The 15,807-nt window shown below is 36.8% G+C and overlaps 1 protein-coding gene across 3 annotated transcripts in view; it reads right to left on the minus strand.

The window, feature by feature from the left end:
• Positions 1-2,677: 2,677 nt before the first annotated feature.
• FUT8 (fucosyltransferase 8) overlaps positions 2,678-15,807 on the minus strand; it is a 311,640-nt gene continuing 298,510 nt past the window's right edge. For all 3 annotated transcript variants that reach the window (XM_056133859.1, XM_056133858.1, XM_056133857.1), the window contains one exon: positions 2,678-3,014. In XM_056133859.1, the coding sequence (XP_055989834.1) occupies positions 2,697-3,014 (318 nt within the window). In that variant the 3' untranslated portion in view covers positions 2,678-2,696. The remainder of the gene's footprint in view (positions 3,015-15,807) is intronic.

A 15,807-nucleotide genomic window follows, 5' to 3' on the forward strand; every position in this document is an offset into this window, starting at 1 on the left:
TTGGGGGGGTGGGAGGTGGGGGTTGAAGAATTGGAGCAGTTACAACTGCTAGAAACTGAGTAAATTCTGTAAAAAGAGAATCATACATTTATTGGTTGGGCCTAAGCCCTGCATGTGGGTAACAAACTCCAGATAAAATTAAAATAACTGAATTGAGATTTGGGTTGCTGCCAACAGTTTACAGTTGGATTTAATGGAGTTAAATGCCTGCCTGCTAAAATGAATACTAGCCAGAGAGATACTATAGGGGTGTAGTATACTAAACTTAGATATATACTTAGATACTATAAGTGCTTGCCTTGCATGTAGCCAACCCTATTTTGATCCGTAGTATGACAGATGGTCCCCTGAGCACTACCAGGAATGATCCTTGAGCACTGTTGGATATGGGCCTCTCACCCTCCAAATGAAATAATAAAATCAGCAAAGACTATCACTCTTCAGAGAAACATATAGCATCCAAAACACAAACATTTACAACATCTAAATGTCTCAAATGTTATAAATACATCTAAAATTACTCAACTTAGTAATGATCAAAAAAATAGGACATGTTTTCTAGAAAACACAATGAAAGTAAAAGAAAATGTGTCTAAAATAAAAAATCTAAGCAGAGAAATATAATAAAAAGCAAATTCTGCAAGGTAAAACATTAAAAATTAAGTCTGCCTCCATTTGAAGACACTCCTTTTCCCTTACCTTTTTGTTCTTTGGACATTGGAATTTAGAACTATAGAATCAAAAGTTACTGATTTACTTAGGCTCTCGGCTCTCTTATAAGGGAAAAATGACTCAAAATTATTGATGTTCTGATATAGTCAGATTTAGACTATAACACATATTCAAATGTCACTCTACTCAGTTGCAGATATTTGTTTCAAATGACTTGCACTGCACTGCACCGTCCTCCTGTTGTTCATCAATTTGCTCGAGTGGGCCCAGTAACGTCTCCATTGTGAGACTTGTTGTTACTGTGTTTGGCATATCGAATATGTCACAGGTAGCTTGCCAGGCTTTGCCGTGTGGGTGAGATACTCTCAGTAGCTTGCCAGGCTCTCTGAGAGGGATGGAGGAATTGAACCCGGGTCAGCCGGGTTGGCTGCATGCAAGGCAAATGCCCTATCTGCTATGCTACAACTTATTTATACCAAAACTAAACTGAAACTTTTCTCACACTAAAGGAAATTAACCTTTGCTTTTTGAGAGTCCTCATTTTGGGGAAATTTGGTGGCTTTGAATATAGGTATTTCCATTTAGTGAGGATGCGCCTTATAGCCATTGTTTGGATTCCTGATTTTCTATAGCAGGACTGCTACTGATTCTTACATAAGCCTATTTTTTCTTTTAGAAGGTAGAATAATAGAATACATGTATGAAATACAGTTTCCAGGTATTCAAAAGAGTGAGGCTATAGAAAACAGTAAGTGCTTTTATATAGAGGAAAAAAGAGAGACCATGAAGAGTTTTAGCTTTATCTTCTGAAGTGATACTAAGAGTAGTTGAAAGAGACAACCTCACATCTATTTTTTACATAATCCCAAATCTCACACTAGTCATTCTCATTCCCAAATTCTACAAATTGTGAGGCATGTAATTCCTGCCTCTAAAAGTTTCTGATATTCTTAAATTCAAGACATGATAGAAAAGGAGCACAGAATGATTTGTGGATAAATAATAGCACCGAGGTCACAAAGTTTAAATGGCAACAATATAAATGTTCATCAAAAGCCTGAAATCTTGAGTTTGGAAATAAGTCCTGGGGGAAATAAGAATGACTGAATAAACTGTTCAAAATGAGACTAAAGCTCCCAGGATGTTCTTAGCAATTTGCTATGTGCACCAACTAAACTCAAATATCAGTATTAAAATGGACCAATGACTCTTTTAACTAAGACTGGATTAGTTCCTAAATCAGAAACAAAAAAATGTAAAGCAGAAAGACTATAAAACTATTCTTTTTATCACAGTTTTTTTTTCATAGTCACCATAAAGCTGACTACCATACCATGCAATGGAAAATTCTAGAAACTTTACAAAATTCCTCTTTTTAAAATTTATTTTTTGTTATCAAAGAATGTCCAGAAACATTAATTACTAAAGAATCTGTTCATGGCATTATTTTATAAAAGTTCTTAATGGAGAGTGAATATTTTATTTTTTGATGTATCCTTTACTTATTAATGATGAGGTGGATGAACTTAGGCAATTACTTAGAAAAAAAAATCCAAACAAAAACATCCATTCTCATTCTGAATCTGTTGAAGTGAATGCAGTGGTTATAATACCACCACTGGATAAGAATCAACTTCCACAGGGTAGGGAGTTCAGGTCTTCTTATTAGATAACGTAGGTCTTTCAGGTATAGGCACCATGTTTGAAGTCTCACACAAAAAACGTCTGTTACTTAAATAACATAATGTGGCAGTGTTTGTTTCATGGGGATATAATTTTGAAAGAAGGGGAAAATAGAAACAACCTGCTTGCATGTTATATGTGAGTACATTATCCAACTGTGCATGGATTGGGGCTCCAACAGCCCTTGTTAAAGAGGAATTCCACTAATGAAGCATCTGTTCCCAGTTGTTCCTGGTGCTAAAGGTGTCTATGCATGTAACCATGATTTGTATGGTCAGGGCTTTCCTTCATAAACAGCTTGGCTCAAATGATTTGAACGGAGTTGCTTTTCCATCTTAGCTTTATTTGTCAGCCTCAGGATATGTGGGGTACTTGACTGTTTCTATCTTCTCTCGGACTTTGTAGGAGGGGTATAGGCCAGTCCTTCCCAGCTTTCTGTTCACACCTTTAGAATAGCCATCCCAATGATTTCCTGCCACACCAATGACATCTCCAGGTTCCATAGGAATCTCGTCTAGAGTTCGAGGTTGGTGAGGATAAATGGCAATCTGGTTGTGGGCATTTTGACCCCCAAAATAGTAGATATCATCCAAAGAATGGAAGTTTGCAGAAGCATCAGGATGCAATGTTTGCATGATTTCATAGGCAACTCGACAGACCTTGAAAAAAATGAAAAATTTGTTAGTATATATGAGATCTTCATAACAATCTTCAAGACTCTTTCAAAGAAACTAGGACTAGATTAAGAGTACAACTGAGAGAAGGGGTGGATTCTAATCACATATTTTGGGTCAATTTGCTTTCAAATAATAGCACAAGTCACTCTTCATCACTGAGCTTTTATTTTTTTAACAAAAAATTTAAAGATGATTACAATTATGGTAATTTGAGAGAAAAATAAAGAGTACTTTACAAATCAGCTATTTTTATTTTGTGATAACATGGAGCAAAAACAGAACCTCCTAAGAGCAAAGGGCATCCTCTGAGCTACATCCCTGGCCGGTGGATCAACTAATTTTAATAAATATTTAATATTCACATAGTGTTCCATACTGGGCACTGATAGTATTACAACAGACCCCTCAGAAATTCAAGACAATATGAGAGGTTATTATGAACAACTTTACTGTAAATTGGAAATCTTAGAAGAAATGGATAGATTCTTAGAATCATGTAAATTTTCAACACTGAGAAGGAAATAGAGAAATCACAAGTAAGGAAATCTAAATGGTAATTAAGAATCTTCCCAAGAAGGGACTGGGGAGATAGTATAGTAGGTAGGGTGCTTGCCTTGCACATGGCTGACCTGGGTTTAATCTCTGGCATCCCATGTGGTTCCCCAAGCACTGCCAGGGTGATTCCTGAGTGCAGAGTCAGAAGTAAGCCCTGAGCATCACCAGATATAGCCCCAAAACAAACAAAACAAAATAAAACAAACACCAAGAACTAAGGAATCAACCTAACAAAAATGTGAGATATATTCCTTAAAACCATGTTACTTAATAGAGATAGAACAACTTAGGAAATAAAAAATTCCATGTTCCTGGGTTAGAAGAATCAATATTGTCAAAATGACCATCCTACCTAAATTATATTAGATTCAATATAGATTCAATGCAATCCTCATCCACATTCAGAAGAAATTCTTCAAGGACTGTATCAATCAACAACAAAGTTTGCATGAAATCATTAAAAAACAACAACAACAACAGCAAAACACCTTGATAAACAAATTCTAAGAAACAAGAACATGGGAGGTATCTCATTACCTAACCTGATATGATATTATATAGCTATAGTGATCAAAACAGCATTCTACTAGAATAAGGTAAGGCTCTCTGACCAATAGGTTAGAATGGAGTAGCTAAAGTTTTGTGACTGAAATTTCCAGGCTCTCACAGACTCAAGGATGGGCTACCTTCCCCCAACTCCCTGTTCTTCTGGAAGCCTGGCAGTCATGCCCATGAACTGCCTTTGGCACCAAATAAGTTCATTAACCGGCCATGATCTAGAGACTCATAAATTATAATCTTGAAAGAGATGAACAAGTTTTAGAGATGCCCTGCTAGGCTCTGTAGCTCAGGCACCCAGAGTCACCATTCAGTTAATAATTTTAACTCCAGCTGTATCACCCCATTCAAAATTTTTGAATTCTTGGAGCATAATGTCAAACTCTACAGCACTAATAAACCAGGAATGGCACACCACATTGGATGTGATGTAAAGTAGAAGGCAACCAATCTTGATTAAGAAAATATAAACACACAAGGCTTAGCCTGAAACACCATGTTAGTAATTTCATCTACAAGGACTTAATGGCTCCATGGTGAGATATAACAATATTCACACACTTTCTTCTAAGGAAATACCTTTTGATCATTTTTAGTGAATTATAACAAGCAATATAAAATAAATTATTAAGGGCCTGTTAAAGGGCAGGCTTAAGGGAGGTTTGGGAAAAATGGAAATAATGGTGGTGGGAAGATGCAAAGGTGGTGGTATTGGTGTTGGAATATCGAATGTAAAAAATGAACAACTTTATAAATTACAAAATTAAAAAAAATAATGAATGGAGCACCCAAAGACAATTCCCCAGAACTATAGCCAACAAATTTTGGCAAGGGAGTTCAGGTCGATGTGGATTAAAGATAGTGTCTCTTCAATAAACAGCACTGAAAAAGTCAGAAAACTACATGTAAAAAATAAAGCTACATGTAAATAAAAAATAAAACTACATGTAAAAAAAAATTTCTCACACCATACAATTGAGAACAGTCAATTCAAAGTGGATTAAAACCTTTAGATCAGACCAAAATCCATAAAGTACATAGAAGATCACACTGGCAGAACATGTCAAAATTCAGACCTCATGTGTTTTCCATGACATGATTCCATGGCAAAGGAAACAGAAACAAAAATAAATAAATGGGAATACATCAAATTTATGAATTTCTGCATGGTACGAGAAACATAGGCTGAAATTGAGAGACATCCAACCGAATGTGAGAAAATATTTGCACTCAACATATTAAAGGCATAATATGCAAGATATATAAAGAGCTAACAAAAATGAGCAAAATGATTCCAAAAACTCTATTAAAAAATTGGATGTGGAAATTAACAAACATTTCTTTACAGAAGAGAGATAACTTGCAAATTGGCACATGAAAAAGTGCTCATTTTCACTTACTGTCAGGGAAATTTGGATCAAGAGGACAATGAGATATTATTTCACACCAGTGAAAATGTCACATATGAAAAGCAAACAGAAACTGGGAACAATATATGTTGGAGGGGATGTGGAGAAAAAGGAACTCTCATTCCCTGCTGGTTGGAATGATGTATGGTTCAACCTCTAAGGAATACAGTGGAGATTTATCAGAAAAGTAATTCTACTTCTGGATATCTACCCCCAGGACACAAAAACATTCATTCAAAAGGAAACATACCACCAATATTCATTGCAGCACTTAGCACTATAGCTAGGGTATGAAATCAACCTAGGTGTCCAATAACAGGTGAGCAGATAATGAAGTTGTGGTATATATACGCAATGGAATACTACGCAGCTACAAGGAATGATGAAATTATGCAATTTTCTGCAACTTGGAGGGAACCAGAGGATATCATCTTGAGGAAAGTCAAAGAAAAATAAATGTCAGATGAACTCACTTATCTGTGGTACAAGTAGAGAGTAACAGGGAAAGGAAAGGCAAGACATTGAAAGGAGAATACCTATGTTACTCTGGAACCTGGACTGCTGAATTGAAGATAGGGAAGGAAAGAAAGAGGAAGGGGGAAAGGAGGAGTCAGATGGAAAGTAACAGGGACAGGGGCTTCAGACAGATAGGTGAAGAGGTACTATTCACTATATATCGGAACCATAATACTGACAAAACTGAAAGTAGGAGAACCAAACTATAATAACCAAATTAAAAAATACATCAAGGGGGCTGTCTGTGAGGTGGAAAGGTAAATGGGGACATTAATGGAGGAAGTTGACACTGTTGATGGTATAGATGTTGGAAAGTTGTATGCTTGAAATCCAACTATGAATAACATTGTTAATCATGGTGCCTAAATAATGATAAAAAGATAAAGACATTTAAAAATAAACATTTTTATTTTAATGTAGGTATATGAATATTAATAAAATCAACTGAGTTGCAAAAATACAGAAGTTCCCTAGTGTTCCATGTTGGGCACTTATAGTATACAACTGAGTGGAATAGCTTGTGCCTTTGAAGAATTCAAGGTTTAGGATTACAAATACATAAAACTGCTGCTTCTTTTAATTCAGTAACAATCAATAACATACTCTTTCCTCCTATTTTGGATGTGGTTTCGGGAATTCTTCCCAACAGAAATTCGCATAGTTACTGACAGCTAGTACTAGCAATAGGCTAAATATATGTGCTATCTGTTCTAAAGAGTTTTAAATGTGCTACATTGATAGTAGAGTATATTAGCCTGAAATAAACTGAGTTACCCTTTGAGGAAGATATACCTACCGTAGGCATTTAAAGCTACTTAATTTTTCTGTTCAATTGAAATTCCATAATCTGAGCACAATTCCTTGAAATTAATATTTGGTGATAAATTTAGGTTATAAATATCTCAGTGAAGAAATGCCATTTTAAGCAATTGATATAATTGTTATGGAGTTGGTTTTATAAACTTCTATAAGAACGGTAAAGACAAAAGAAATAATACTACCATTCTGTTAAAAAATCTTTATACATTCTAAAGTCTTCCTTTAACAGATAATTTAACTCAATTTTTTTCTGAAATATTAAACAATCCTGGAAGATGAAAAATTAAATGGAAATGCTCATTCTCAACTGTTATGAGCAAACTGAATCATCTTGACTTATTAGACTTGGAATTCCAGGAACTCGAGGGGCAATTTTTAAATGATATATGATTTGTAAATGATAGTCCACTTAGATAGCATTTAAAATTTTTCAGACAGGAACTAAATTACAAAGAGATGATCTGCCCCAATTTTTAAAAAATTTTTATTAGTGAAACACCGTGAGGTACAGTTGTAGACTTACAAATTTTTGTGCTTGGGTTTCAGTTATACAATGATTGAATACCCATCCCTCCACCAGTGCCCATTCTCCACCACCACTGATCCCAGTATCCCTCCTACCCCTACCTTCGGCTACACACAGAATCTAGATGTTCTGCTTTCAAACTTGCTACATTATTAACTAATTTTATACTGGGAATCTCATGGTATGATTACAAATATGGTACTATTACAAATATGAAACTACAAAAAATTAGGTTAAAAAATATTGGAGGGCCAGGGAGATGTACAACACATGCTCTGCCTAATGTCAACCCTGAGTTAGATCACTGGTATTTCATAGCACCTTGAGCATGGCCCGATGGGCTCTGGTGCCTACCTTACCACCCCTCCACAGGCTAGAGCATCACTGAGTGCCCCCAACACCCACACCAAACAGGTCTCTTGGGTGTGGCCTTTATGACATTTTTAATTGGAAACACACTTTACATTTATTTCACAGTCCAAACAGGATAAGCAAAATTAAGAAGAAACGAGATAAGGAAAAAGGTAAATACCTAAAACAAAGCTGCTCAAATATTAGTGAAGTACACCAACAATGCAATGAGTTTTTGATAATTCCAAGACATTTTTAGTATTATCAAACTTAATCGTTTCACTATCTCCATAATATTCTATCACTCATTTTATAGATATCAGGGGCCAGTTAAAACTATGCCTAAAGGTTATACAATAATTAGGGTATACATTCAGGTTTTGAACCACATCAGTCTGTCTGTGCTTATTAAATTGTTAAGCATATTTTTGGGGGTAGATCCTATTTTCTTTGTAACAAGAGAAGAAAAGAATATAAGGTCAAAGCCAGTCATAGGCAAACCTGAGAGTTGTCTTTTCAGGATCTCTCCACCCACTCTTCAATTACTCTAACAGCTATGGCAACACTGCATTGACCTTGTGATAATAATACCCACAGTGGCAATGAATTCTGATGTGTCATCTTTTTTCACTATTAAATATCTTACTCTCTTGAACTACAATTTCAGTACACTCTTCTTTTGTGGGATAGCCCTATCAATTAGCTTATGTTTTATTATCAATAGCTGTGTTTGTATTGCTGAACACGTATTTTCTTAAGCCAAATAAATAACAAACAGTAGAATTTCAGACACTCAGGTGGGCCACTATAACATTCTTTTTCATCTCATAAAAATGGTGATAATGACAGTAGCTGAGATTACTAAGTATTATGGCCCAAGATACTATTACATACTCTTTTTCTCAACTCATTTATCTCTTACAAGAACACTCTGGTGGTCACAATTCTTACTCAACATATCTTACAGAAGAAATTAAGCCACAGAAAGTTTATCTAAATTTAAAAAAGAAAGAGTTCTAATTATAACTCTTTTTGGCTCTCAACCATACATGCAGCTGTCTTAGAAAAAGTACCTATAACAAAAAAAGTACTTATAACCTATTAGGCCCCCAATAAGTAACTATTGAATGATTCAACATAATACTAGCCTGACAATACAGATGAAGTCCCCAGGTGATATACGTAATCCTCGAGATCAATATACAACATTCTGAGCCAATAAAATTATTTTCCTTGTATCAACTGAGGCAATTTACTGCCAAGGGCTAGAAAAATAACTAGTGTGATGTTTATGTAAAATTACTTACGCCTCCATGAGCTTCATAAATCCCTATCACTTGGCAGATGAGAGAATTTCCAGCTTATGTCATAACTTGGTTTTATACTTGACATGTGGAATGACCAAAATTAGCACTGTGGTTTACAAAGCAACGGCTTGACAACACATCACTGTATCACTGTCATCCTGTTGTTCATCAATTGCCTCGCGCAGGCCCCAGTAACGTATCCTTCATCCTAGCCCTGAGATTTTAAAAAGTGCCACATTCGAGGCTCTTTCAAGGTCAGGAGAATGAGACCCATCATTGTTACTGGTTTTTGGCATACTGAATACACCACTGGGAGTCTGCCAGACTCTGCTGTGTGGACAGGATACTTTTGGTAGCCTGCCAGGTTCTCCAGAGTAAGAACTAGATAATAAGATGTCGCGCGGCCACATGCGCTTCCGGGAGCAGGGTTTTATAGTCTCTGGGTCTTGGTCGTTGATGGGCTTATACAGAGCCAGGAGCAGTTGGTGGGTGTAACGCCTACATACTGGTAGATGGGGGATCTTGGTGGAGGAGGCCCCAGGCCTAATCTGAGCAGGCTTGGAGATCTAAGCCCTGGGTCCTGCACATCTGGGTTCCTCTGCAGGTTCCTTCATGCATGAGGCTTGTCCTAACATGTGGAGAGTGGTCTTAAGCATGGCTGTGGCTAGAGCTGGAGGTCTTCAGCTGCCAGGGCTCTGCTCGGGGTGGGGAGGGAAAATCAACCCACCCTCCTCCAAGGGGCCCTGGAGAGGACAGCTAGGCGCTTAAGACCACTCTCCACATGTTTAGACAACTCTGCAGAGGACCTGCAGAGGAACCCAGATGTGCGGGACCCAGGGCGTAGATCTCCAAGCCTGCTCGGATTGGGACTGGGGCCTCCTCCACCAGATCCCCCATCTTCCAGTCTGTAGGCGTTACACCTACCAACTGCCCCTGGCGCCGTGTAATCCCATCAACGGCCAAGACCCAGAGACTATAAAACCCTGACAACACATAGATGTTTTATTTAATTCTGGACCTATATGGTAATATGCCATATTTTCAACACTTTGAAGCATACAGTAATCAGTATCAGCAAAAGCCTTCCAAAGATTAAAACACAGATAAAACTTTTAATCAAACAATTAATCAGTTCATTTGTTTGAATTTTATCTTGAAGGTCTTCTGAGTTTGTGTGAACCTCCGAAGATTTTTTTTCAGACCAGATAGGACATTCTTATATTTTTATTTTTTGTAAAATAGACTCTCAGAGGAGGATCTCCTAGTGTGAGAAGTTATAAGTGCACTCGTGGTGAAGCTGAGATTTTTTTTGCACGTCTGAAAACTACTTTGTTTTGCTATTCAAAGAAAGAACACCAGCCGCTATCGTTTTTATGAGCCAGCTTCAATGGAAATTCTTATCCAGAGCCATCTGTCTGGAATAAAATCCATGTAGCATTTGGTTTCTCCTTCTAGATTATCAAAAATATGAATTCAAAGTAAAGGACGCTAGTTATATAGTGGATATGGAATAGATGACAGAGTGCCACAAGGATGTATTAAGCACCACAAAGGGAAGCGTCATAGAGGAAGGGAGAAAATAGTTTTGTCCTATTATGATTTAATGGTTAAAAGTACTGAACAATGTTGACTGCTTATTAAATAATACTGACTTCCAAATCCTTAAAGTGAGCACCTACAGACATTTTATATATTCAGATTTCTGAAAAAAACTGATTTTAATACTTAACAAACAATATTTTCAAAACAACTTTCTGAGATATTACCTGTATATAACTGAACTATAGGCTGCCATTAGTTCTCCAATTACAATATTTTTGCTCAAATTTAAGGTCACTGTCTGTCACTGTCCTCCCATTGTTCACTGATTTGCTCAAGTGGGCCCAGTAATATTATGAGATTTGTTACTATGTTTGGCATATCGAATACATCATGGGTAGCTTGCCAGGCTCCTCCGTGTGGGCAAGATACTCTCGGCAGCTTACTGAACTCTCCGAGAGGGGCGGAGGAATCGTTTTATTAAATAAGAAAATAACTTAAGTGACAAAACAGATGTGTTGGGAACTAGCAATTACTAATAACAGAGAATGTGATTTGGAATGTGACTGCATAGGCTTTCAAAATTTATCTGCTGCTCTTGAAAAATGTTAGTATTACCTCTCAAATATAGATTAAATCCTGAGAATTTTTTCTTCAATCATTTAAAAAAAACTGGGGATCATACATGGTGCTGAGGGTATATTCTTTGCTCTGTGCTCAAAATTCCCTCTGGGCAGGGAAAGGCAAGCAAGCACCTTAACTCCTATACGATCTCTCTGGTTCATGTTCTCATTCATTTAAGAAGCTTTTGAGACAAACTTATCTTTGAAAAACAGACCTGATGAAGAAATTTAGAAAACTAAGAGTCACGGTCACGGTCCTCTCGTTGTTCATCGATTTGCTCGAGCGGGCCCAGTAACGTCTCCATCATGAGACTTGTTACTGTGTTTGGCATATCGAATACATCACGGGTAGCTTGCCAGGCTCTGCCAGAGAGGTGGAGGAATCGAACTCAGGTAGGCCATGTTGGCCGCTTGTAAGGTAAACGCCCTACCGCTGTGCTATCGCTAAAATCAGAGAGTAGAACTATATTACTGGCTCTTGAGATTTTTTCATTTAAGGAATGAGAATTCCAAGAACTCAATTATTGGATACAAGACCCAGGAAGATCAGAAGTTCTAAGTCTGGAGGGTGGAGTTAATATGATAGAGAAAGGTGCTCTATGGATCACACCTGGTTGTAAATTCAATAAAACAGAAACAACAAAAGGATTGCCTAAATGACCTTGAGAGTGTGGCAAGAATGGACTTGAGAGTGTGCATGAATAACAAGCAGTTGTACAGTAACAGAACTGCATGGCTACAGAGTTGGGAAGGGACAAAGAAATTAAAAGGAAGCACTGCCTCTTAGCATGCAATGGTAGCCCATCTTGGAGGTAAAGTGAGTGCAACTTGTGGGTTGCAAAAGCAACCAAGCATGAAAGGTCTTTGAGATTTCCACCCACATAAGACCTAGGTAGTTTTCCAGGAATGAAAAAAGAGGATGCACTTAAAGGCACAGAAATTGATACTGGCCAGCGCATCAGGGAGAGGGCTCTGCCCTAGGTGGTGCCAGACAAACATAAATTATAGTACCCCGCTTGCAGATCTTATCTTAAGGCAGGCAACTAATTAGTTATAGAACAAGTTGAGTCAAAGAACTTTTAAGTTTTGGAAGGTGAGAGTCCCAAATCCAAGAAGCCAAAGTGAGTCACTTTTTTTTTTTTTAAATTGAATCACCATGAGATACACAGTTACAAGGCTATTCATGACTGAAGTTCGGTCATACAATGTTCCAATACCCATCTCTTCATCAGTGTATATTTCCTATCACCAATGAATCCAGTTATCCTCCTGCCACCCCCCATCCTCTCCCGAGGCTGGTTCCTCTCCTCTCCTTTCCTCTCCCCTCCTCTTCCCTCCCCTCCCCTCCCCTCCTACTGGGCATTATGGTTTGCAATATAGGTACTGAGAGAAGGTAAGTCACTTTGAACTTTATGTAAAATGAGCCATATTTGTGCTGTTAAGACTTATCAGCAGTTTGTCTCCACATAAACACAGCAGCACAGGCTCCTGGTGATGGAAATGCAGAATATGATTTCCCAGGCTACCTAGGCCTGAACAAAATCAGATGCTCATCCCTAGCCCCCAATGCACAGTAGACATAATGAAGAACCATTAAGAGTCCACCAAAATTTAAAAGTGAAGATGATAGCCTGGAAGGGTCCCTTAGTCCTCACCAGTTCTATAAATTTTAAGATGACAAATTCATATAAGAGTGACCTCGGTGAAGTTTTTTGGTGAAAGAAATGATAGCATAGATCTCCAATAAAGAAAGAGAAAGTATGAGAGAAGACATGAGAAAGTGGCAATCAGAAGTGACAGATCTGAAAAGCATGATAGGTAAAATATAAAACTCAGTGGAAAGCCTCAGTATCACAATGCCAGAAGCTGAAGAACAAATCAGTGAGCTCAAAGACAAAATGAAGCATCATAAAGAACAGAAGATGACACAATTTATGAAAAGAAAGTAATATACCAGAAAACTATGAAATTAGTTCAAGAATAACTATATGAGAATGTTAGGTGCCTTCAAGGAATAGGAAGGTGAGATTGATGAAGAACTACTGGTCAAAAAAAATTTCTATTTCCCCAGAGTCGAAGATTTAGTCACGTATCCAGATTCAAGAAGCCTCATCCAAGAGTGACCCTATTCCTGGATTGTGCAGCCTCATTTGCGGCCACGCAACAATTCATACCACACATACACACACCCATCACACTATATTTGATTGGGTTCTAAGTAGGAGACAATCAATCTTAGAGGGAATATATCATATCAATACAAGAAAATACACAAATTTTATGATCACATCAACAAATGCAGAGAAAGCATTTAACAAGATCTAATATTTATGATAAAATTCTCAATAAAAGTGGGGGAGGGAAAAGAACTTTCCTAAACCTATAGCTTACATCATACTCAGTTATAAAAACTGATAATCTTTCCTCTAAGATAAGGTACAAGACAGATGTTCACTATCACCACTATTAGGCAAGCTAAAGATATTAAAAGGATGCAGATCAAAAAAGAAATCAAATTAATGCTATTTGCAGATGACATCATCATTATACTCAGAAAACCCTAAAGACACTAACAAAACAAAAACAAAAACCCTCCTAGAAACAATAAACCTGTAGTTACATGGCAAACTATAAAATTAACACACAGAAATCCTTGGCATATCTATAAACAATGAAGTATAAGAGAGAAAAAAATCCCATTCACAAGTGTGTCCCCATAACAAGTACCCGAAATCAGCTCAACCAAGGTTAAAATGGTAGGTAAACAATAAAAATTGCAGGTCAGAACAGGATGGTGAGATATAAATATGCAGAAAGAAACAAACATCTCAATAGAATCTCAATAGTAAACAATAAAAACTATAAGTCACTATTGATAGAAGACCCAAAGAAATGGAAAGACATGCCCTGTTCGTGAACTGGAAGGATTAACGTTAAATACTCTTACCCAAATCTTACTGCACGGATTCAATAAAGATTTCATACAAATTCCCATGGCAATTTTAAGGAACAAAGACCAAATGCTGCTAAAATTTATGTGCAGTAATAAAACTCCTAGAGAAATCCTGGGGGAAAAATTTAGAAGGGAGGCTTTTCTATTTTCAACTTCAAATTATATTATAAAACTACAGTAATCAAGACTACATGATACTAAAATAAAGGCAGACTCTCAGACAAACAGAATAGAACTGAGAACCCATACAAAGCCCCTCAGGTATATGTACAGTTTATTTTTGACAAAATATCTAGCAATATGAAGCAGAGCAAGGAAAGACTCTTCAACAAATGATGCTGGGAAAACTGGCTACCCCCCATGTGAATATTTTTTTTTTTACAGATAAAATATATAAGCACAAAAGGTTCAACCTTTAACAACATGTTAGTAATCTTTTTACAAAAGGGCTTAATGGCCCCTGGGTGAAATACAACAATCTTCACTCTTTCCTCTAAGGAAACTTTTTTTGAACATTTTCTGTGGTTTTCCATAACAAACAATACAAAATATATTATTTCAGTTCTCCTTTGGGGTATGGGTTGGGGCTCAGGATGGAAACATCCAGAAATAAGGTAGTGGGAAGGTATAATGGTGGTGGGATTGGCATTTGAATATTAAATGTAATTAAATATTGTGAACTACTTTATAAAAAATTTAAAAAAAGAAAAGATAGAATCTTGCAATTTGCGGCTACATGGAGGATATTAAGCTGAGTGAAGTCAGAAGGAAAGGAATAAAGACAGAATAATCTACTACAGGTGGAATATGGAAAACACAACGAAGGAATAATAAAACGCTAAAGAGCAGACCTTGAGAATCAGCTGAGTTTAAAACTGAATTTACTAAGAGGGTGGAATGGGAACTTGAAACATTCCTTCCATCAATGAGTAAAATTGTTACTCTTTGATGGGCCCCTGGAGTTGCAACACTATATAACTCAAACCTTATTGTAATAGTACTGTAAATCCTGAGACTGAGGGGGGAAGAGATGAGTTTTGGGTTCCAAAAAAGAAGAAATCCTCTGAGAAGAGTGCCAAAACATTAGTGCCTGAAGTTTTGCAATCATCAATCAAGCCTTGCAATGTTCTTCACTAGCACAGCATTTCATTTTTCCCGGTATCATCTACAATAGCTCATGGCCAACAGATAAACTATTTCTCACTAATGATACATAGTAGAAAAGACCTCAAAACACAAGAAACTATAGTACATAGGAAACAGAAAGCTTACATAAATAAAACTCAAGATTGGTTAAGTAGTAAGAACAAGATATTAAATGGACTCTATCTCTTGGGAACTCAGAATATCATCAAAGAAAATTTGAAAATTGGTTGTCCATGTTTTATTCTGGGCTGAAATTTGGTTTTCAATATTTATTCTTTTGTCACTCTTCTGAATGTAAGTCATTATTCAGTAGTCTTTGTTCAGGTTTCTTCCATTTTCTAGAATATGTGACATCTCAGAATGTTTGCAGATCAATTTCCTTCAAATCAACACATATACAAGCTTACTTGTATTTATAACTCATCCTTTCAAAATAAAAAATTCACACTGTATGGTGATTTTTTTTCAATAAA

Source organism: Sorex fumeus, unplaced genomic scaffold, assembly GCF_029834395.1.
Source record: "Sorex fumeus unplaced genomic scaffold, SorFum_2.1 ptg000098l, whole genome shotgun sequence".
NCBI lineage: Eukaryota > Metazoa > Chordata > Mammalia > Eulipotyphla > Soricidae > Sorex > Sorex fumeus.